General features: G+C 40.0%; 1 protein-coding gene across 2 annotated transcripts in view; it reads left to right on the top strand.

Annotated features, from left to right (window-relative positions):
* The first annotated feature begins 229 nt into the window (after nucleotides 1-229).
* Nucleotides 230-23,125, top strand: part of ATAD5 (ATPase family AAA domain containing 5) — a 44,489-nt gene continuing 21,593 nt past the window's right edge. Inside the window, exons 1-9 of one of the 2 annotated variants that reach the window (XM_026517655.4) lie at nucleotides 230-694; nucleotides 4,535-6,444; nucleotides 7,068-7,176; nucleotides 10,786-10,950; nucleotides 12,444-12,570; nucleotides 13,141-13,219; nucleotides 19,326-19,510; nucleotides 21,491-21,648; nucleotides 22,890-23,049. In XM_026517655.4, the coding sequence (XP_026373440.3) occupies nucleotides 629-694; nucleotides 4,535-6,444; nucleotides 7,068-7,176; nucleotides 10,786-10,950; nucleotides 12,444-12,570; nucleotides 13,141-13,219; nucleotides 19,326-19,510; nucleotides 21,491-21,648; nucleotides 22,890-23,049 (2,959 nt within the window). In that variant the 5' untranslated portion in view covers nucleotides 230-628. The remainder of the gene's footprint in view (nucleotides 695-4,534; nucleotides 6,445-7,067; nucleotides 7,177-10,785; nucleotides 10,951-12,443; nucleotides 12,571-13,140; nucleotides 13,220-19,325; nucleotides 19,511-21,490; nucleotides 21,649-22,889; nucleotides 23,050-23,125) is intronic. The other variant, XM_057317760.1, reaches the window with a different exon arrangement.

The following is a 23,125-nucleotide window of genomic DNA, read 5'->3' as shown; positions in this document are numbered from 1 at the left end:
AAAGGGCTAGCCTGCGGCGTCAAAAATCTAGAGTTTTAATTTTGCGACCAACGGACTTAAGTCAAATTACGTCCTCATCCGTGAAACTGAGCGTCAGAAGTTCGAATCTCCAAAATTCCCGCTAGTTTGAAATCCCACAGCGAGACCAATCCCACCTCCTGCATTTTCGTCGAAGACGTATTTTGACCCTCTCTGTTCACCGTCCGCGCGGCCTCCTGAAGCAATCGTAAGCTCCGCCCCCTGCGCTCCGGACGGCGCGAAAACCCAATTGACAAGAACTCCCTCCGAAGCCCGCGGGTCCGATCTGCGTTCGGCCTGCTTTCCCAGCCGGGATCGCAGTCCCCGGCGCTCAGCCTGGGGCGCCCGCGTCGAGGGCACCCCGCGCTCGCCGGCCGCGTCCAAGAGTCCTCGCTGCCCGCGCTTTCTTACAGCCTCTTCCCGCGTACGACTCGGCTGAGCTGGGCCCAGCCTCCGCGACCGCTCCGGCCGGGTGGGCGCGGGGGAGTCGGAGACGGACCCGGCATCCCGGCTGCTCCCTCTGCGGGAGCTGGCCGCCTCCATGGCCTCCAGGCTGGCGGGGCCTGGCCGCACAACGCCCTAGGAGCCGGCATTCCGGGAATCTGGGAGCATGGTGGGGGTCCTGGCCATGGCGGCGGCAGCTGCTCCCCCTCCCGTGAAGGCCTACGAGATTGAGGTGAGCTAGTGTATCTGTCTATTAGGAGGTGGGTGAAAAGTAATCCTGCCTTTGGATCTAGGAAGGGAAAGGAGAGACCTGATGAGGCCCCACAGTTGTGACATTGTGTGCAACAACTGCTGGAGTGTGTCGCTTCCTAAAGTCGTGGTAGGTACTAAGAAACATTGAGATTGTGAGATGTTTTCGGGCCAGGAAAGTCAGGATTGAAAAGATACCTCGACCAGTTCCCAGATCCTGAAATGGTGGAACCTGATGTTTTGGACTTGTGAAATATCACAGAGGATTCCAGGATCAAGTCTGGGTTCATCGTAAGGAATCAGAACTTTAGCTTGAAAAGAGTAAGTTCAACTAGTCTATCTACCTCTTGAGGACTACCGTTTGGTATGTCACTACAGGAGTCAAACAAAGTAATTTTTTTAAAAAAATCAGTTTTTCATGGGTCTAAAGCTTAAGATACTGCAGTTAGTAGTCCCAGCATGGAATGCTGTTATTTTTATGTATTCACCAAGTTTCAGTGAAATGCACTAAGCAGTCGTTATAAAGATACTTTAATGCCTTGAAGTAACGGAGTAGCATCTCAAAGTGATGGTTGCTGTATTTGCACACCTTTTCATCTCAAACTAGCATTCTAACTGAAATATACATACTGGTGTCCTCGAAGTGAGCCAAGATGTATTTTCACTTATTTAACTGGGAATCTTTCTTGTTTTTTAGAATTGAATAGCCTTTGTCTACTTGCTAATAGTTGTTTATGCTGATATTTGGTTGCTAAATCAAGACAGTTGCTCAGCTTTCTTGGATGTGAAGGACTTTTGGTACTTGAATGAGACAGTTCTTGATCTTTGTATGGTCAGTTTATCAAGCTTTTCCTTAGTTTCTGCTTTTGGTGCCCTGCTTACCTTATTTCATAGTAATGATACTTTCCTTTTAGTATTGCAAGGGTAAGGGCCTTGTACACATTATTTTGCTTGATAGCAACCCCGTGCTGAGGTATCATTATCTGTATCCATATGGATGAGGGAAGAAGATCAAAAAGTAATTAAAAGTGGGGCCCCTGGGTGGCTCAGTCTGTTAGGCATCTACCTTCAGGTCAAGTCATGATCCTGGGGTCTTGGGATAGAGCTCCATGGTGGACTCCCTGCTCAGTGAGGAGTCTGCTTCTCCCTCTTCCTCTCCCCTCCACCCCCCCAAAATCAATAAAATCTTTTTTAAAAAAGTAATTAAAAGTAAGTTAAATTAAATTACATTAGAAAAAGTAAATTAGAGGGACGCCTGGGTAGCTCAGTCAGTTAAACGTCTGCCTTCGGCTCAGGTCATGATCTCAGGTCCTGGGATCAAGCCCCACATCCGGCTCCTTGCTCAGTGGGGAGCCTGCTTCTCCCTCTCCCTCTGCCTGCTGCTCCCCCTGCTTGTACTCTCTCTGTCTGTCAAATAAATAAATAAAATCTTAAAAAAAAAAGAGAGAGAAGAAAAGAAAAAGTAAATTAGGAAATAAATAAATAAATAAATAAATAAATAAAAAGTTAGAAGTAATATGCTTAAGGTCCCGTGCTAGTAGATGTCAGAGCAGCACTTGAAGTTAGATCTGCCTGACTCCAGAGCCCATTGTATCCTGCCTTTGATACCATCTCAGGGTAATAATAATACTAATAGCTCATAAGCATTTTCTTCTAATGCTTTTACCACTTCATTTTAACATATACAGTTTTAATCTGTAATTTATTTTACCTCATATTTATCCAACTGGTTAGAAATTTGTCCCAGTAACATTTATTAACTACTTATTTGCTCATTAACTAGAATGGTATTGTTTTCATATACCAAGTTCTTAAATATATACTTATTTCTTTTTCTGGTTTTCTAATCCATTCTATTATGTTGGCTACCTTATTCATGCATCTATGCCTTTTTTTTTTTTTTAAAGTAATCTCTACACCCAGTGTGGGGCTCGAACTCACAACCCCAAGATCAAGAGTCGCACACTCCACTGACTGAGCCAGCCTCGTGCCCCCAGTACTTTGTTTTTAATGATGATAGCTTTGTGATCAAGCTTTTAATTTTAATTTTCTTTTAATTTTCTAGAAGTATAATTCCCCCATTCATTACTTATCTTTTTTTAAAGATTTTATTTTTTTGTAATAATTTTTTATTATGTTGTGTTAGTCACCATACAGTGCATCCTTAGTTTTTGATATAATGTTCCATGATTCACTATTTGCGTAATAACACCCAGTGCACCATGCAATACATGTCCTCCTTAATACCCATCACCAAGATTTTATTTTTTTGAAAGATTATTTATTTATTTATTTATTTATTTATTTGACAGAGAGAGAAACAGCCAGCAAGAGAGGGAACATAAGCAGGGGGAGTGGGAGAGGAAGAAGCAGGCTTCCAGCAGAGCAGGAAGCCCAATGCGGGGCTCAATCCCAGGACTCTGGGATCACTCCCTGAGCGGAAGGCAGACGCTCAATGACTGAGCCACCCAGGCACCCCTAAGATTTTATTTTTAAGTAATCTCTACACCCAACATAGGGCTGGAACCCACAACCCTGAGATCAAGAGTAGCATGCTTTACCAACTGAACCAACCAGACACCCCTCATTACTTATCATTTAAAAAATTTCCTTATCGTTCTGGAATGTTTATTTTAACAAATGAACTGAGGGAAGTTAAAATGAAAGAAAAGACTGATGGAGCTTTTTGTAGCTAATAAGTGTTTCCTATTTTGTAAGTTACTAATTTATGACCAACAAAAATATAACTTTGTAGTATTCTAGTCAACTTAACATGTGAGGGTAATAACATAGGAGGCAGGCAGTAACTTTTAGTAACAAAACACTGGAAAGTTTTGTGTTTTTTTAATTTGTAGTAAGTGTCCTTCACCATAGTTTTACTTGATTAGTAAATTTGAGGATCGTCGGTTTGTTCGCTATGTGTCTGTTTCTTAGAAATAGAATGATTTTTTTTTTAAAGATTTGTTTATTTTAGAGAGGAGAGAGTGCAGGGGGGAAGGACTGAAGGAGAAGGAGAGAGAGGATCTCTCAAGCAGACTCCCTGCTGAGCACAGAGCCCAAGGACCAGGGGCTTGATCCCATGATCCTGAAATCATGACCTGAGCTGAAATCAAGAGATGGATGCTTAACTGACTGAGTCACCCAGGCGCCCCAAGAATAATTTGTTTTTAACTAAAAAAGGAAAAAAGGAATGGAATTAATAATATTTGTAGAGTCCCCACCATGCATTTGACTTCACATATTTTTATGCAATGTGTTCGTTACAAATTTTGTGGGGTGGGTGGTATTATTCAAAGGTTATAGGGTAAACAGAGGCCAACAGAAATTAACACATTTGTACATAAGTATAGTGGCCTTGAAACTTTTTATTTAAGTATATATAAAGTAAAATACACAAATTATAAGTGTGTGGCCTGATGTGATGTTGAGATTTGAATGTAGGTTTAATTTTAAAGCTCTTTTTTCAGGACACCTGGGTGGCTCAGTCTGTTAAGCATCTGCCTTCAGCTCAGGTCATGATCCCGGGGTCCTGGGATGGAGGCCCTCGTGGGGCTCTTTGCTCAGTAGGGAGTCTGCTTCTCTCTCTCCCTCTGCCTGCTGCTCCCCCTGCTTGTGCTCTCTTTCTCTGTCAAATAAATAAATAAAACCTTTAAAAAAAGAGAAGGGGCAAAATGAGCTTTTTTTCTAATATATCAGGTTCATTACCTAAGGGAGCCTTCTTTTTTTTATCCATTTAGGTAAAATATTAGATCCATGTTTACAATTTATGTTTTGTATTATTTTGTTGGAAATAACTGCTTTTTTTCCCCTCTTAAATTGATAGGCATGCAAAAAGCGAAGGAAAGATGATGACAGATCTTCCTGCAAGACAATTACAAAATATTTATCACCAATAGGGAAGACTGGAGACAGTGTTTTCTCTCCACCAAAATCCAGTAATATTCTGGATTATTTTAGAAAGACTTCCCCCACAAATGAGAAGACACGGTCAGCAAAAGAGTGCAAGATAAAGTCATCTGCACCATTGCCTGCTGACTGTGGCAAGAACTGTAACACACCTTTGGAAATGTTCTCAAATCTAGATTTTAAGAAGAGAGGAAAGAGAGTTAATTTATCTCATCCACTAAATAATGTTAAAACTGAAAATGAATCTCCAATTAAAATTAGTGATGATAGCAAAGAAGACTCTAGTCTAAATAATGATCTTGTAGAAAGTAGTACTTCTGTTTTACTCTACAAGAAACGCGTAGAGGTACTTGCGGAAAGTAGTCAAGATAAAAAACGGTCAAGCACTATGACCTCCATAAAAAGCTCTAAGAAAGGGAATCCTAAACAAAGGATCACAAAAAACGATTGCAAAAAAATGAGAAAAAGGAAGCACAGGGATATTATAGATCTGTCCGAAAGCTTACCGTTGGCGGAGGAGCTAAATCTCCATCAAAAAGATGGTAAAGATAGGAAGCGGATAACGCCTTCCCCAACTAATGAGATGGAGAGTGCTGCAAACGATGCGGACTCCAGAGGTGATATAACTAGGACAGCCCACTTAAATGATAGTACGATTACTGTCTCCTATGAGGAGTTTTTAAAAAGTCACAAGGAAAATAAAGCAGAACACATACCAGACTCTACAATGGCAATTTGTATTCCCTCTGAAACTGTTGAAGACATGGTCAAAAGTGGTTGTATGAGTGACCCAGAAACCTGTGAAATTTCCCAGCATGTACGCTATAAGACAGTTACCGTTCTTGCACAAGTTCACCCCATTCCCCCGAGAAAGACAAGGAAAATACCCTCCATTTTCTTGAAACAGAAGCAGTCGGAAATGGAAAATAGCCTGTCTGATCCTGAGAATGAACAGACTGTTCAGAAAAGAAAATCTAACGTTGTGATACAGGAGGAAGAGTTAGAATTGGCAGTGTTGGAGGCTGGAAGTGTGGAGGCCGTGAAACCAAAATGCACTCTAGAAGAAAGACAGCAGTTTATGAAAGCATTTAGGCAGCCGGCATCGGATGCACTTAAAAACGGGGTCAGAAAGTCTTCCGATAAGCAGAAAGAGCTCAGTGAAAAATCTTTAAATGAGGAAGGAAGAGACAGTAAATCTAAAAACATCACGGAAGATCCTAACATTCAGGTGGTTTCAGATTGTGGCAATTCACCGTCACACACCGAGAAAGGAAGTTTTCCTAACGAGACAGGTAAAAAGCTGAAGAAGAAAGATCAGAAAATGTCAGATACTGGTACCACTGCAGGTGGAAACAGACAGGGCAATATTCAAAAGAAAGCGGCGACTTTTTCCTTTAGAGATAAGCAGAATCAAAATAGACTTAGAATGAGCTTAAGGCACAAGAAAACAGAAGTTTTCAAAAACAGCACATTATTTAGCAGTGAGAGTCTTACTTGTAAAGATTTAGCAAATGATGATCCGCTAAAGATTTCCTCTCCATGTAACAAGAAGTCTTCAAGAAAAACCAGCATGCCAGTTAAGGATAAGGTTATACATTCTAAAGCTGAAACTGAAGACAGTTTGGTAAATGTTTCCACACCCAAGCCAACCAGAAGATCTGTAAGAACCCCCAGCACACCTACTACAATAGTCATTAGCGGTACCGATTCCGAAGAAGGTAGTCCTGGAAAGGTTTCCACTCCAAAAACAGCCAACCTACCAGAAAAGCACAGTTTATATACAGCAGAATTAATAACAATACCTTCTGACTCAGAGAGCCCTATTAGGTAAAGTTTTGTTTTTTGGTTCTGAAGTTCTCAGTATTCTGCATATATTATTAGCTGGGAAGAAAAGTACTTCAAGCATTGGAGAGTATTATTTTTTCTAGAACACAGCTGATTTATAAGAAACAAAACAGTTTCAAAAATGCTGTTTATTTTCCACATTTAATTTAAAGTCAGGCATGATTTCTGAAGAATTCTAGATGTATTTTAGTTGAGTTCAAATTCTTATCACGGTTGCTGATTCCCTGGGGAAATATTTTTCAAATATGAATTCTGTGCATCTAACCAACATGAGATTAAAAATTAGTCAGAGATTTATTTCTTGGGGAAACTGAGCCATATACTCTGAGGTATATAGTCGCATGCTGGCTTTGGCCATAGAAGAGTGACCTTAGGAGGTAATTTTCTACAAAGCTTATGATTTCTAAAAGGAAACATTTTATATTCTGAGAGTTTAGCTTTGAGTTTGGCTTACTTTCGATCAGTAGTTTGAAACTAATAGGAAGTATTTTTTGTTTTAAGAATTGTCCAGAAATTGGAGCCCTAGTTGATTCTTTTCTATATTTAATTGAAATTCTTACACATAATCATGAAAATGCTTCTGAATGTCCTTTTTCCCCCCCCAGAATGAAATTCACCAGAATTAGTACTCCTAAGAAGTCTAAGAAAAAATCTAAGAAACGATGTGAAAAATCTGAAGCAACTGATGGAGATTTTACTTCTCAGACTAGAAAGGTAATTGAAATATTAAGGGGTCATGGAAGTGATATTCTGTTTCCTGAAACAGCAACTACGATTAGAAGCAATATGCAAAAGAAGATTCACATACTTTATAGATGGTTATGTTAACTACAGCCATATATTATTACTCACTATTATTCTATTCATCTGGTTAGTTTATAAAGCAGTCAACATACCTTATTGGGAGATGAAAGCAATTGATAAGGACAGTATAATTCACTTAGGAAAAGTTTTCTTGGGAGTGCCTGGGTGGCTCAGTCAGTTGTGTTCGACCCTTGGTTTCGGCTCAGGTTGTAATCTCAGTATTGTGAGGTTGAGCCCTGCGTCAGGCTCCACACTTAGCCTTGAGTCTGCTTGTCCCACCCCCTCAGCCCCTCCCCCCACTTGCGTGTTTGTGCTCTCTCCCTCCCTCTCTCTCTAAAATAAATAAATAAACAAAATCTTTTTAAAAAGAGAAAAGAAAAAGTTTTCTTGGTAAGAGTTACATTCTAATCATTTTCCTTAAGGCTGCTTATGGGTCATGATTGAATTTTTGGCTTATTTCTAAAATCAGAGGCTAAAAAGCAGGGTCTGTTACTCTGGCACAGATCTAAAAACCCTGGTACTTTTGACATTTGGGGCTGGGTAATTCTTTGTTGTAGGGACTGATGGTGTATTGTAGGGTGTTCAGCAATAACCTGGGCCTCTGCCCAGGATATGCCTGTAGCTCTCCAGCTCCCCTGGTTATGACAGCCAAAAATGTCTCCACACGTGACAAATATCCCTGGAAGGGAAAGAAATCCACCCCCCACCCTGCCCCATTGAAAACCACTACCCTAAAGGGAGAGGTAGCATATATAAGAATAATTTAGCTGCTTTTACAAACTCATCTGCTTTTCTCCACTGTGAGAGAATTGGATTCTCTGCACAGTGAGTAGGTACAGGTGTGTCTGTGTGTTGAAAAGCCCCCAGCGTGATTGGGACATAATCCTTGGGTGAATACCACTAAGACAAGATTGGCGTCTCTTTTGTTGTTACTTAACAGCTCTCCTGTTTTTTGATGGTGTATCACATTCCAGGCACTACGCTTAGTACTTATCATTAATCTCATCAAGTAAATATTTAACCCTGTTTTGAAGGACAATGGAGCCAGAGGAGGTGAGAACATTTTTAAGCGTAGTTGAAGTGGTGTACAGTGGGATCCATCCTTCGTGGGGTGAAGTAGAGGCTGACAGACAGGGAGAAAGTGGCGAGTGCTATCAAGAGAGGTTTCTGATGTCAGGAGTAACGCAGTAAGGCTGGAAGGATGGGTGATTAGGTCAGAAAGTAGGGTGTCGGAAATGACTATGTTCAGGGTGATAGGATTATGGTTGGTTTTAATTTTCTTTATTTTTCTGTTTTCTGGTTTTTTATAAACATAAACTTTTTAAAAACTTTTATCAGAAAAAAAATAACTGGGGCGCCTGGGTGGCTCAGTCTGTTAAGCGTCCAACTCTTGGTTTTGGCTCAGGTCATGATCTCAGGGTCGAAAGATTAAGCCCCCGATGGGGCTCTGGGCTAAGCATGAAGTCTGCTCGAAATTCTCTCTCCCTCTCCCTCCCCGTCCCTGCTCGCTTGCGCTCTCTCAAATAAGTAAATAAATAAAATTTTCTAAAAAAAATAACTATTAGAAAAAACTGGTTTTCACGTAATAGCAGAATTACTTATCCAAATGTGTGTGTGTGTGGTTTTTTCCCACACATTCACTAAAACATATCTTTTTCTATAACAGTTTGTTTCAATAATTGAGTTGTTAATTTAAATTTAGGTCAGTTATTTTGTATGAATTTATAAGATTTCATCCACCTGCCAGAAATTTTGCTAGTGGAACAACAAATGTATTGCTCTACTGTACAGAAGCAAATCTTTGTTTTCCTAACCTTCTTACATATATTTTGAATATCCATGCCTATGCTTTTCAGTGGTTTTTAAAACACATTTTAAGGTTTTATTTATTTATTTTATTTACTTGAGAGAGAGAGAGAGCATGAGCAGGGCAGAGGGAGAGGGAGAGGGAGAAGGGGACTCCTCGCTGAGCAGGGAGCCTGATGTGGACCCTGAGATGAGCTGAGCCAAAGGCAGATGCTTAACTGACTGAGCCACCCAGGCGCCCCCATTTTAAGGTTTTAAAAAACAGCAAACATTTGTTTAAAAAAAAAGTGTATAAAATTAAAAGTGAAAACATTTCATCTTTTCCTACTATCTAGAGGTAACCCACTTTATTTTTTTTTAAGATTTTATTTATGTATTTGAGAGAGACAGTGAGCTTGAGCAGGGGGAGGGGCAGAGGGAGAGGGACAAGCAGACTGAGCTGAACACAGAGCCTGACTTGGGGCTCTATCTCATGACCTGAGCTGAAATCAAGAATCGCCCGCTTAACTGACTGAGCCACCCCGATACCCCAAGGGATAACCCACTTTTAATTGTTGTATGTTTGTCCTTCTAGCCTTTTTTCTATAATTAAATAGATATATGTCACTTTTAAAAGGTATCATATAATGTAAACTGTGCTTCAGCTTGCTTGCTGGTTTTTTGTTGGTTTTTTTTTGGGCCCAACTTGGAGCCCACTGCGGGGCTTAAACTTACGACCCTGAGATCAAGACCTGAGCTGAGATCAAGAGTCAGTCGCTTAACCTACTGAGCCACCGAGGTGCCTCTGGATTTTTTAATCTAAACATAAAAGCCTATAGACTCAGAATATAGAAAGCACATTGTCTGGAAGATAATATTAAATACACAAAACCACTTCGTATACTGATGGCAAAGTCAGGCCTGAAGGCCAGACTTTATTCTTATCTAGTGCTCTTTTCCGTACTTAATACCTTTTCAGCCTCTCTCCAATGGACTCATCTTAAAGGTGACTAAAATAAAAGAACAGATGCCATGAAGATGGTGGGAAATGACGAACAATTCTTTCTAATCTATGCGGACGTCTAATACAGACATCTCTTTGGGTGTTTTTCACAAATTAATTATATTTATCTGAATAAATTTCCAGTTAGAAATAAAGGCAAACCAAGTATAACTGGACACATGTTAATTTAATTTCCTTGCTAAGTTTGAGTAACTATTTCTTTGTCTTTTATTTAATATGATTTGTGATTATAGTTTTATATATTTTTTTTTAATGGACTTTATTTTTTAGAACAGCTGTAGGTTCACAGCAACGCTGGGTGAAAGACACCAAGATTTCCCATATACCTCCTGCCCCCACACTGCATAGCCTCCCACATCATCAATAGAGGAATAGTACACTTGTTACAATTGGTGAACCTGCATTGGCAGGTCATTATCACTCAGAGTCTGTAGTTTACACTAGGGTTCACTCTTGGTGTTGTACATTCTGTGCGTTTAGATGGATCGTGTCACGTATCCGCCGTTATAGTAGCATACATATGGCATGATGTCACTGCCTTAAAAATCCTCTATTCTGTGCCTGTTCATCCATTCCTCCCCACTTAACTACTGGCAACCACTGACCTTTTTTACTGTTTCCAAAGATCTGCCTCTTCTAATTTTTTTAAATTATTAAATATAAAATGTTTGCCACTGACCGAAATTAATATTTCATATTTTTTTGTTTAGGCAAGCAGTGCTTCAAAAAATGTATCTAAAGCAAAACAATTGATTGAAAAAGCAAAAGCTTTACACATTAGTAGGTCAAAAGCTACTGAAGAAATAGTGACACCCTTGAGACGTTCATCTAGACACCAGACACTTCCTGAAAAGAAGCAATTGTCAGAAACAGAAGTAAGTATTAGAAGTATTTATTGGTATGAGTTCTGTCCCATGCTGCTGCTTGGAGTGGGAGAAGGAAGCCATTATAAAGTTGTGGGGTAGAATTTTAAGATACCCTTGAGGTGGCAGAAAGAAGAAGCTTTTGGCTCTTTTGCCTGTAGAATACAGTCTGAATCCTTATCAAGTCATTCGCAGTCCTTTAGAGGCTGAATTAGCTCTTCCCTTTCCTTAAAACAACTACCTTCCCATACACACACTATTTGCTCTAGTCACACTAAATTATTCATTTCTCCCCAAATGGTGCAGTTTTTACTTTTTCCAGTTTGTCGTCTCAGCTTGAAATGCATATTCCAAGTACGCTCTTTTACCTGAGGAGTTCCTCTTCAAACATAAGTCCTGCTAAATGCTAACGCTTCCTCTTTTTTTAAAACCAGCTTTATTATAGATAAAAGTCACATACCATATAATTCACTATTTAAAGTGTGCAATTCATTGGCTTTTAATATATTCAGAGTTGTGCATCCATCACCACAATTTTAGAACATTTCATTACCCCAGAAAGAACCCCCTTCCCCTTAGCTGTCACTTCCCAATCTCTCCTCCCCCAGCCGCAGCCAACCACTAATGTACTTCCTGTTTCTATAGATTTGCCTGTTTAGACATTTCATATGAATGGTAACATACATACCATATATGGTCCTTTGTGTCTGGCTTCTTTCACTCTCAAGGTTCGTCCATGTTGTAGCATCAACATTTCATTTCTTTTTATTGCCAAATAATACTCCATTGTAGGGATATATCACATTTTATTTGCCTGTTACCTACTGATGGACATTTGGGTTGTTTTTCCTTTTTCCTGTTAGGAATAATGCCTCCTCTTGAAAGCTTTGCTGATGCCTTCAAGACAAGTAGTTTCCTTCCCTATATGTACTTTATATCTGTGGTTTTTTGTATTTTGGTCAATATTGCTCACCATACCGTTTTATAACGGAACTACCTACTTATAGACTAGCTCTCCCTCTGTCCCCTAAGCCCTGGTATAACCTTGAAGCCAGCTCTTGTTTCGTCTGTCTGTGTATGCTCTGCCTGTTGTATTGCCTGACATACAGTAGATGCTCAGTAAGTGTGTGCTGACCCTATGAAAACGTATCAGACTTCGTCTAGTACATTTATAGGATGTATAACTCTCAAAGACTTTAGGGAAGATTTTTATAGCCTGGTCATGTTGATTCTTTTATCTGGAATAAAGTCTGTTGGTTGCTTCTTTAAAAACAAGACCCGTGGTCATAATAAGTCCACTCTTTGATGTGTGAACCTGTATGATGTAGTGTAAGCTATTGTCACTAAATGTTTTCTGTATGAGTCAGTTAGTGTCTGACGGAGAGAGGTATGGAGCTGCTAATGTGCTTATCTCACCTATGGCTTCTAGCATCGTAGTCCTTTTGATATTTTAAAACATCAGTTGTATGACATATTTTTAAAATGTTTTTCTTATTCCGTCTTAGGACTCTGTAATAATAATAGATTCAGATCGTACTTCTTTCAAGCATCCTGAGAAAAATCAGAAGAAACTTCAGTGTCTGAATGATGTGCTAGGAAAAAAACTAAACAAGACTCCTAAAAACGTGCCTGGTAATCAAATTCGATAATGCTCATGATGAACACTAGAATGTTTTGGAGGGATTATATTGCTCTGAATGCTGTCATTTTAATTTAATTCCTTGTCTTCTACCGTGTAAGCTTTTAATTACATTAAGTATTTCTATTTTAATAAGTACAGTTCTAATGTAGTGAAGAGTTTTATAAAGATAATTGAGTACATTCAGGGTTATTGCATTTCTGTCTAACTATCTAGCTTCAGTTAAGTTTACACGTTCCCAAACCTCATTTATCTCAAATCATGAGTACATTAAAACATTTCTTAAATCTTTAGGTCCTTCCCTAGGCATATGGACTAAGAATCTCTGGAGGTGGGTTGTGGGAATCTGTAGTTTAAAAGGAAAAGTTGCCAGGAGATTCTGATAATGATATTGGGAGACCAGATCATTGTATAGAAATTTTTTGAATTAAAAAGTTAGTTTTTTTAAGGTTAAAAAAAAAGTAAAAAGGAAGTTTAATAAGGTAGAGATATAATTTGAAAGTAGCTGGAGGTAAGTAGAGATGATAAACATTGACACTAACCTAAGTATTTATTTTTCTAAGGGAAAATGAAAGTTGCTCCTTTATTTCTTACCAGAAAGGCTCAAAAAACAGCTGATCCTATTGGTTTTGATGAAAGCAGGTCAGTCCAATACAGATTTTTAAATGCTGAACTATCTTACGGAATGTTTTTGTATTTTTTCCTTTACTTTGATGAGAAAGCATGTATGTAATCATTTGAGGCTTTGATAAGTTCAGTTTTAAAGATGACGATATTGACAGTGCTACAACTGCAATTTGAAGGTCAGTTTTTGTGGCCCATCTCTAGATGAAACAGTGGAAAAATAAGCAAACCAAAAGCACCAAAGAGCTGATTTTGAACTTATTCAGTAAACAGTTAAATACCTGCTATGGGGCACCTGGCTGGCTCAGTCAGAGGAGCGTGCAACTCTTGATCTCAAGGTCATGAGTTTGAGCCCCACGTTGGTGGTAGAGATTACATTAAAAAAAAAGTAAAAATAAATGAATAAAATAAAATCTTTAAATACCTGGTATGTATGAGGCAGTGTATTTGGCACTGGGAATATTCTGGGGAACAAAACAAGACGCATTCTCTGTCCTCATGAGGCTTATACTCTAGAGGAAAGATGATCTATGATTAAACATTAATTGGGCCAACAAATGGAAAATTGCAGTTGTGCTAAAAAGAAGAGGTACCAAGTTCTATTAAAGTTTCTATTAAGTGGATTTGGTCTGGTCAAGGGAGGCTTTGCTGAGGAAATGTCACCTGAACTGAAGGATGAGCAGGAGTTCATCGGGGTGGAACAGTGTTCTAACCAGAGGGAACAGTCTGCAGAGTCCCTATAGCTGGAAGGAGCATGGTAAATAAAGGTTGACAGAATGCCAGTGACTTGAGCACAGAGAGCAGAGGTGAGAGAAATGTAGGATTAAGCTGGAGAGGTGGATGCCAGCACACGTAGCACCTTTAGACCATGTGCAAGAGTTTTGTCATTATGCCAGAGGCAATAAGAAGCAGTCAGAGGGTTTTAAACACCGGTATGGACGTAAACATTTGGAATTTTGGAAAGTTTATTCTGACTGCTAGATCAGTTTGCTAGATCAAAATCCAGAATGATTAATTAGATCTGGGGGCTGGGGGTAGGAGAAAGGAAAGTGTAAGGATGACACTTAAGTTCTGGTATCCCTGTGCAAGTGGATAGCGTAATGGCAGAAGACCAGGTTTAGGGACATCATGGTTCAGGTTATTTTTTCCTCTTTCACTTTTATTGAGGTATAATTACATGTTGTTAAATGCACAAATCTTTTTTGTATTGAAGTATAATAGACATAGGATATCCTGTTAGTTTGAGATGTACGTAATAGTGATTCGATATTTTTATACCTGATAAGTCTCGTTACCATCTGTCACTGTACAGAGAGTTGCTACAGTTGATTGACTGTACTCCCTATGCTGTACATTTCATCCCCGTGACTGGACTGTTTTATGACTGGAAGTTTGTACCTGTTAGTCCCCTTCCCCTATTTCGTCTGCCCCCTCCCCTTCCCCACCCGGTTGGCCAACACTTTGTTTCCTGTGTGATGAGTCTGCTTCTGGGTTTTTTTTTTTTCCATTTGTTTTGTTAAATGCATCATTTTAAGCATAATGGTTTTCGTAAGTACATTAAATCAAGATTTAATGTATTTCTTTTACTCCTGCAAGGTTACTCTTTTTCTGTTATTCCCACCACCACCACAACAAAACGTTACCACTATTCTGATTTCCTCACCATTGATTAGTTTTGTCAGTTTTAGAACTTCGTGTATACTTTATATATATATTCTTTTGTATCTAATTGCTTTTGCTCAGTACACACACACATTTTTTAAAAATCACCTTTATTCAGGTATCATGTACATACAATCATGTGCATACAATGTCAAGTAAACAGTTTGAGGTTTAACAAATGTACACATCTGTGTAATCTTCACAACAATAGAGAACATTTTCATCACACTCAAAAAGTTCCTTTGTGCCTCTTTGCGGTTAATCCCTGCCCCTAACTCCCATGCAATTTCTGGTCTATTTTCTGTTGCTATAGATTGGTTTGCCCTTTCTAGAATTTCACAGAAATGAAATCATACAGGAGGTACACTTTTGTCTCTGGCTTCTTTCAGTCAAGGTAATGTATCAGTAGTCTGTTCTTTTTTATTGCTGAATAGTAACCCTTATATGAATATACCACAATTCATTTATCCATTCTTTTTTTTTTTTTTTTAAGACTCCATTTATTTACTTGACAGAGAGAGAGAGAGACAGCCAGTGAGAGAGGGAACACAAGCAGGGGGAGTGGGAGAGGAAGAAGCAGGCTCCTGGCAGAGCAGGGAGCCGGATGCGGGGCTCGATCCCAGGACCCTGGGATCACGCCGTGAGCCGAAGGCAGACGCTTAACGACTGAGCCACCCAGATGCCCCCATTTATCCATTCTTTTATTGATGACCATTTGGGTGGTTTCCCGTATTTGGCTCTTACTAATTAATTAGGCTGTTGGGAACATTCCATACACATGGGTAGACAGTGTTCTCATTTCTCTTGAGTGAATACCTAGAAATGGAGTTGCCCTGTCACAGGGCGGGTGTCCGTTTACCATTATAAGACTCTGCCGAGCTGTTTTCCCAAGGACCATTCTACACGCCCGCGGCAGTAGACGAGAGTTCCGGTCGCTCACACTTGCCGTCCTCAGACTTTTTAATTTTAGCCATTCTCATAGGTTTCTAGTGGTCTATTATTCTTTATTCTTTTGGCTTTTATTATTCTTTTTAATTGATGAGTTACATTTTCAAACCTCATCGAGGTGTAATTTATGTGCAGTCACCTGTGTCGAAAGCGTGTAGCTTGGTGCGTTCTCAGTTGGGTACGTAGGGAAGGCACCACCCCTGCCATGCAGATACGGAGTTATTTCCACGGCCCTCGAAAGACTCCTCGTGCCCCCCGGCAGTCCTCCTTCTAGTCCCGGCTCAGACAAGTGCCAGTCTCTTTTTCTCCATTTGTTAACTTGCCCTTTCTAGAATTCTTTATTAGTGAAATCATATATACTCTTTTTTATCTGGCCTCTTTCCTTCAGCGTGCTGATTTTGAGATTTAGTCATGTCCTCAGATACAATCGAAGCTTGAACGGCATGGCTCCAATGGCGCAGGCCCCCTTACGTGGATGTTTTACATTATGGAGCTGTAAAAATGTATTTTCCGTAGGACTTTCTTACTATTTTTATCTCTAGCTTACTTTCTTGTAAAGAATATAGCATATAATACACACAACATAGACTATGTGTTAATCAACGGTTAATGTCAGTCAGGAAGGCTTCCAGGCCACAGTAAGCTATTACTAATAGGTTCAAGTTTTAGGGGAGTCAGGGATGCCTGGGTGGCTCAGTCGGTTAAGCGTCTGCCTTCAGCTCAGGTCGTGATCCCAGAGTCCTGGGATCAAGTTCCGCGTCCGGCTCCCTGCTCAGTGGGGAGCCCGCTTCTCCCTCTCCCTGATGCTCCCCCTGCTTGTGTGCTGTCTCTCGTTCTCTCTCTCTCTCTCTCTCTGGCAAATAAATAAATAAAATCTTAAAAAAAAAAAAGTTTTAGGGGAGTCAAACATTACACATGCACAGGGGTCAGCACCCATAACTCCCACGTTGTCCAAGGGCCAGCTGTATATCCGTATTTCATTGTTATATTTTTGCTGTGTAGTATTCCGTTGTATGGAGGATACACCACTTTTGTCTGTCTCTTTACCTGGTGGTGGACATTTGGGTTGTTTCCAGTTTTAAGCTATTGTGAATAAAGGTGTTAGAAACATTCACGTAGAAGTCTGCTGGGATTTTGCTGATGATTGTATTAAATTGTGAGAGAATCGATATCATGATACTAAGTTTTCTGATCCAAGAACATGGTATATATTTCTATTTGAGCTTTTTAATTTCTGTGGTTCTCAATGTAGAGGTTTCATACATGTTGTGTTAAATTTATCTCTAAGTATTTCGTGTATTTAATATTATTGTAAATGGTATTATTTTCCAATTGTTGATTTCTAGTATATAGAAATACAGTTGATTTTTTTTTTAACCTATAAATCCCACAGTCTACCATTTCACCTAATCCTGTTACCTTATATGCATTTGCTTTAGCCAGTAGAATTGTTGGAAGGAAGAAATTTGCTGGTTTTGGACTACTTAAGTTTCTTTGAATTATTCTTATGGTCCTAAATTGGTGTGCTGCGAAAGAATTTAAAAAATAATTTATGTTGAAATAACTTTAAGAAAAGTTGCCAGAGGGGCGCCTGGGTGGCACAGCGGTTAAGCGTGCCTTCGCCTCAGGGCGTGATCCCGGCGTTCTGGGATCGAGCCCCACATCAGGCTCCTCCGCTGGGAGCCTGCTTCTTCCTCTCCCACTCCCCCTGCTTGTGTTCCCTCTCTCGCTGGCTGTCTCTCTGTCGAATAAATAAATAAAATCTTTAAAAAAAAAAAAGAAAGAAAAGAAAAGTTGCCAGAATACCACAAAGAACTCCATATCCCCTTCGCCAGGATTCCCCATTTCCTTGACTGTTTTTATTGAAGTGCACACACCATACGTGTGTAGGGTGACTGTCCACCTGGGTCGGGCTGGTATTTCCTCATTATGAGACTCAGCTTTTGCGTTCTCGTCAGGCTTACCACAGAAACGGTGCTCTGCTCCTCTCAGTGCCTCACGTAAGGCGGCGTACGTGACCTTAACCTCCTCATCGCCGGTGATGCTGACCTTGATCAGCTGCGTGTTGTTGGCATCGGCTAGATTTCTCCACCTGAACTTCCCCCTTTCCCTTTGCAACTGATTCCTATTTGGGGGAAGATATTCTAAGATAATGCCAGTATCTTGGTCTTCAGCAGATTTCCAGTTATTAGCATTAACACTGATGGCCTCTGCCTGGATCAAACACACTGTGACCATTGTCAGATGGTGATTAGCTGTTGCTGATTCTCTGTTATCGTTCTTTGTCTGTTTGTTGGCTGCTCTGAGAAAGTGCTTTTACATATCTTATTTACCTATTGATTTGCGGTTTCCTATTTTTTTCATGGAGTTCTAATCCATTGATCTTTATTTTGATACTCAGATTGTTTCTAATTTAGCCAGTGGGAGGCTTTCAGCTTGGTTTCTGTGCCCCTGTGACACATCCCCGTCATTTATTCAGCATTCCTTACTTTCTGGAACAGGAAGATGTTCCAGGTTCATCTTTGATTTGCCCTGCCCCAGCTCTGTAAATAGCCTTTTCTCCACGGAGCCCTGGTTCCTTTTGGTGGAGGATCTAGAAACCAAGATCTGGGTGATTATTTTACTCATTGCTCCTGTGGTATCAGTGCTTCTAGGCCTTCTTAGCAGATAGGCTAGGAAATACACACATAAATGTGTGTGTATATATATATATATGTATATATATATACACACACACACACGTATACAAACACACATCTAAACTATAATTGTATATAATACATATTATACAACATATATATAATGTGTATGTTCTAAGATTAATTCCTCCACTCTGGCTTTAGATCTCATCTTTCCCTCATTTCTCTCAAACAGAAAAGGAAAAGAGAAATGGAAGGTTCTGTAGCCTCTTTGTAGTTACCAACCCAAATTTCTGTTTGTAGAGAACATGACAATTCTTACTGTGTATATGACAGGCTGGGAAGGGCAGACAGGCTACATTCTCTCTCCTCCACTTCTCCAGCATCCCATCACGTCCCTCTCCCTGAAGTCAGGACTCTTACGATGAGGAATATGAAGATAAGCCAGGTAAAAGTGAGGCATCACTAATAAGGGCCCTAATGTTCTTGCTAGTATTTGGGAAACAGTATCACATTAGAAATTCTTGCATTAATTGTTTGAAATATAAGTTATTTTGTTTTCTGGTTATAAGATAAATGCTAGTTTTTTTAAAAAGAAGACAGAAGATGCAAGGGAAACGACTCACCCCTCAAAGACAGCCTCTGTGAACATTGTGGTGGATGTCCTTCAAATCATTTTTCTGTATATACTTATTTTTACTTAATCTCTTGCAACTGATAGACTTGTTTTTATGATAAGCAAAAATGAATTTGCCCAGTGAACATCTCGGGTAGCTGGTTTTTTCTAATTGAATTAAAAGTGTTTTATAGTTTATTATTTCTTTTCAAGTGTGTATAACCTTAGCTTTCCTTTTTCACACCTTTTTTTTTTAAAGTCAAGATACACCTGAAAAGTCGCAGGATTGTGATGTGCAGTTTAAAGCAAAGCGTGACTTTCTAATGAGTGGTTTGCCGGATTTGCTGAAACGACAGATCGCAAAGAAAGCCGCTGCATTAGATGTGTACAACGCCGCAAGCACTAGTTTCCAGAGAGTCGTCCACGTACAGCAGAAAGATGATGGTGAGTTTATTACAATGAATATTTTTAAATGTTAGAAGTAACGTGAAAACCCTGAGTTGACTTAAAATGAGGCCAAGGTTTAAAGATAATTCTTAAGGGGATTTTCGTGGGAATTCAAAGGCTGTGTTTCGTTCTCTCTTCCTCAGTCTTGGACTCAGTTTGCCAAGGATGGGGGGTCGGGGCAAGAGGCCAGCGGCGTCCTCAGCCCTCACCCCCTGTGCCAGTGGAGAGCGGGCACGTGGGTGGGACCCCTGGATGTCGCTGCCCAGGGAGGCACTGTGTTCTCAATGGGAGGCAGTGCTCTCCACACACACGGCCTGTGTGTGAACAGGTCATCGTTCAGGCTTTCTCAGAGGATCCAGCTCTGTTCTTTCCAGCGGGCTGTTGAATGTTCAAGGGAAGTCTGTTTGCCTCCTCTCCAGAGCAGCTTTTCCTCTCTCAGACCATATACATATCCGCTGGAATAGGTAGGAAGTCGCAGCGCGCCACGTCCCGGTTCACGGCCTTAGCTTGAGCGGAACCTGCTTCTGTTTGGATTCGAATGCTCTAGCAACCACAGTCTTATTTTACTTCTATAGTTTTTAATTACCAAAAGTATATAAAACGTTGTATCTTCCTCATCATTGTGCCTGCCTGGAGGCTTTGTTTTGTTTTGTGTTTGTCAGCACAAAAGCACTTGTATTCTTCTCAGCTGGCCTTGTGGTTTGGTGTAATGCCCTCCCTCTACTCACGCAATATACTCTTTGTTCTCTTTTCCTTTTGTGTTTCTGACCTTGGTAGTTTTTGAGTTTTCTTCAGCCTCCCATTTAGATTTTTTCTTTCTTTCTTTCTTTCTTTGAGAGACAAAGAGAGAGCACGAGCAGGGGGAGAGGGAGAGGGATGAGCAGACGTCCCTCTGAGTGGGCGGCCTGACGCGGGGCTTGATCCCAGGACCCCAAGATCATGACCTGAGCCTAAATCAGATGGCGAACCGACTGAGCCACCCAGGTGCCCCTCAGCCTCCCATTTATACAGGGAACTTCCTAGCCAGTCCTTCTAATGATATTTTACTCTCCCTTTCTTCCCTAGCTCTGCCATTGGGCGTTCAGTTGATGAAAACTTTCTTGTTATTTTCATCAGTTCGATTTTATACAGCATTTTTTAATAGTATATTCAACTATAGAATTTAGTTCTGCTTTTCTTCCCTGATATTAATAAATGCATTTTCCCCAGAGCACTACTGTAAAACTTAGCATATGTATTTGCAGATGAGGAGATAGGGCAAGCACAGAGAGAATCTCTTTTAGAACCTTAAGTTATTGCATGTTGGTTTACTAGTATCTGGCATTCTGCTGAGCACTTTGTATGCATAACTAGTTTTTTGGTGGTTTTTTTTTTTTTATAATTTTTATTTTTTTATATTAGTCACCATACAGTACCTCCCCAGTTTTTGATGCAATGTTCCATGATTCATTATTTGCGTATAACACCCAGTGCACCATGCAATATGTGCCCTCCTTACTACCCATCACCGGCCTATCCCAATCTATGCATAACTACTTTAATCTCTATAACAACTCTAGGAGGTTGCCTATTATAACTGCCACCCCTACTTTACAGAGGAAGAAACTAACGTTTAGGATCTTGCCCGTGCTCACCTGGCTAGCTAGTGGCATAGGCTGGATTTGAGCCCAGGTCTGACTTCAAAGTTTAAATTTCAAAGCAGGATGCAAACTGCCCCTGAGATTTCTACCCTGAGTAGAAGGTTTATTTAAAAAGAAAAGGTTTGCTATTACTTGGTTATTTTAAACAATGGGAATAGAAGACTCCGTAATTTTTGTTAATTTATTTGAAGTAAGAACGGGGCCCCTGTGCGCTCATTTGAGTTTTGGTATCTTTGTGTTAGCCAGGCAGTTGTCAGGTCTTCTCACGTTTGCATATTTGGCATTTGATGTATGTGAATGAAGGTAATTAAGATATTTGTTTTCTGTGTTTCTTTAGGTTGCCATTTGTGGCATTTGAAACCACCCACTTGCTCTCTCTTAACCAAACTTAAAGACCTGAATACTAAAGTAATAGATCGCTCAAGATGTGTTCTTGCTCTTGGTGAATTTTCAACATTGAACTCAAATTCTAAAAGTACTAATTCTGCTGTTGGGGTAAGTACTGGAGCGCTCCATTATAGGGTGTTTCCTTCACGTCTTTCAGAGGGAAAAAAAATTGGAAATCTACTATTGTGGCCTAAAGTTCATTTTTTTTCCCTAGAGTCAGTTTTAAAAAATAAGTCCTGATTGAGGTAGACATCTCTTTGAAATATTCCTAGAGCTTTAGAAACGTTTTAAGAATTAATGGTAGCCGGGGCGCCTGGGTGGCACAGCGGTTAGGTGTCTGCCTTCGGCTCAGGGCGTGATCCCGGCGTTCTGGGATCGAGCCCCACATCAGGCTCTTCTGCTGTGAGCCTGCTTCTTCCTCTCCCACTCCCCCTGCTTGTGTTCCCTCTCTCACTGGCTGTTTCTATCTCTGTCAAATAAATAAATAAAATCTTTAAAAAAAAAAAAAAAGAATTAATGGTAGCCCATTTCAGAAGAATATTAGATTACATAGCACGTTTAGATATTGTGTAAGTCAGCATTCTAATCTAATAAATGTGTAACGTACAATTAGTTGAAAGAGGGAACAATAAAAATATGAACTAAGTCCTTCAAAAGTATGCAAATGCAGCTTCATTGTCAAGTCTGTATTTAGTCACTAAAGCTACTCCTACATTAATATTGACTTACTATAGACAGAAAGTAGTTGGTGACTAATTTTAATAAACAGTGTAGGGGGCATCTAGCTGGCTCAGTCAGTGGAGCAGCAGACTTGAACTCAAGGTTGTGAGTTTGAGCCCCATATTGGGCAATAGAGATTTATTTTATTATTTATTTATTTATTTATTTATTTTTAAGATTTTGTTTATTTGAGGGGCGCCTGGGTGGCTCAGTTGGTTGAGCATTAGCCTCGGCTCAGGTCATGATCCCAGGGTCCAGCGATTGAGCAGGGGAGCCTGCTTCTCCCTCTCCTTTTGCCCCTCCCCCCTCAAAGAAATAAATAAATCTTTAAAAAAAAAAGATTTTATTTGAGAGAGAGAGTGTACGTGCGCACGAGTTGGGCGGGGGGGCAGAGGAAGAAGCAGTCTCCCCACTGAGCAGGGAGCCCGACTTGGAGCTTGATCCCAGGACCCTGAGATCTTGACCTGAGCTGAAGGCAGACGCTTAAACGACTGAGCCACTCAGGTGCCTGAGATTACTTTAAAAAAAAAATAAAAAAAAAAAATAAAAAATAATATATATATATATATATAAATCTTTAAAAAAAGATGATGTGGGTCTGTTCTTGAGCATTTTATTCTTTATTGCAGTTTTTGGAGAGAAGGAAAGATTTGACTGAAGAAGTAAGAAACCTTTTGCTGGAGGAAATTAGGTGGTCAAATCCTGAATTTTCTTTGAGGAAATATTTTTCTTTGCTTCTAAAAAAACGAAGTGAGCACCAGGTGCTTTCTGAGTGTCATCGTAAACAAGGTTAGTGGTAATGATCATTTACATGAACGCTTTGCTTTTGAAAACATCAGGATTTGGTCATTGGCTCTTGTAAGTC

The sequence above is a fragment of the Ursus arctos genome, unplaced genomic scaffold, assembly GCF_023065955.2.
Source record: "Ursus arctos isolate Adak ecotype North America unplaced genomic scaffold, UrsArc2.0 scaffold_24, whole genome shotgun sequence".
NCBI lineage: Eukaryota > Metazoa > Chordata > Mammalia > Carnivora > Ursidae > Ursus > Ursus arctos.
This window is presented reverse-complemented; position numbering and strand designations above follow the sequence as displayed.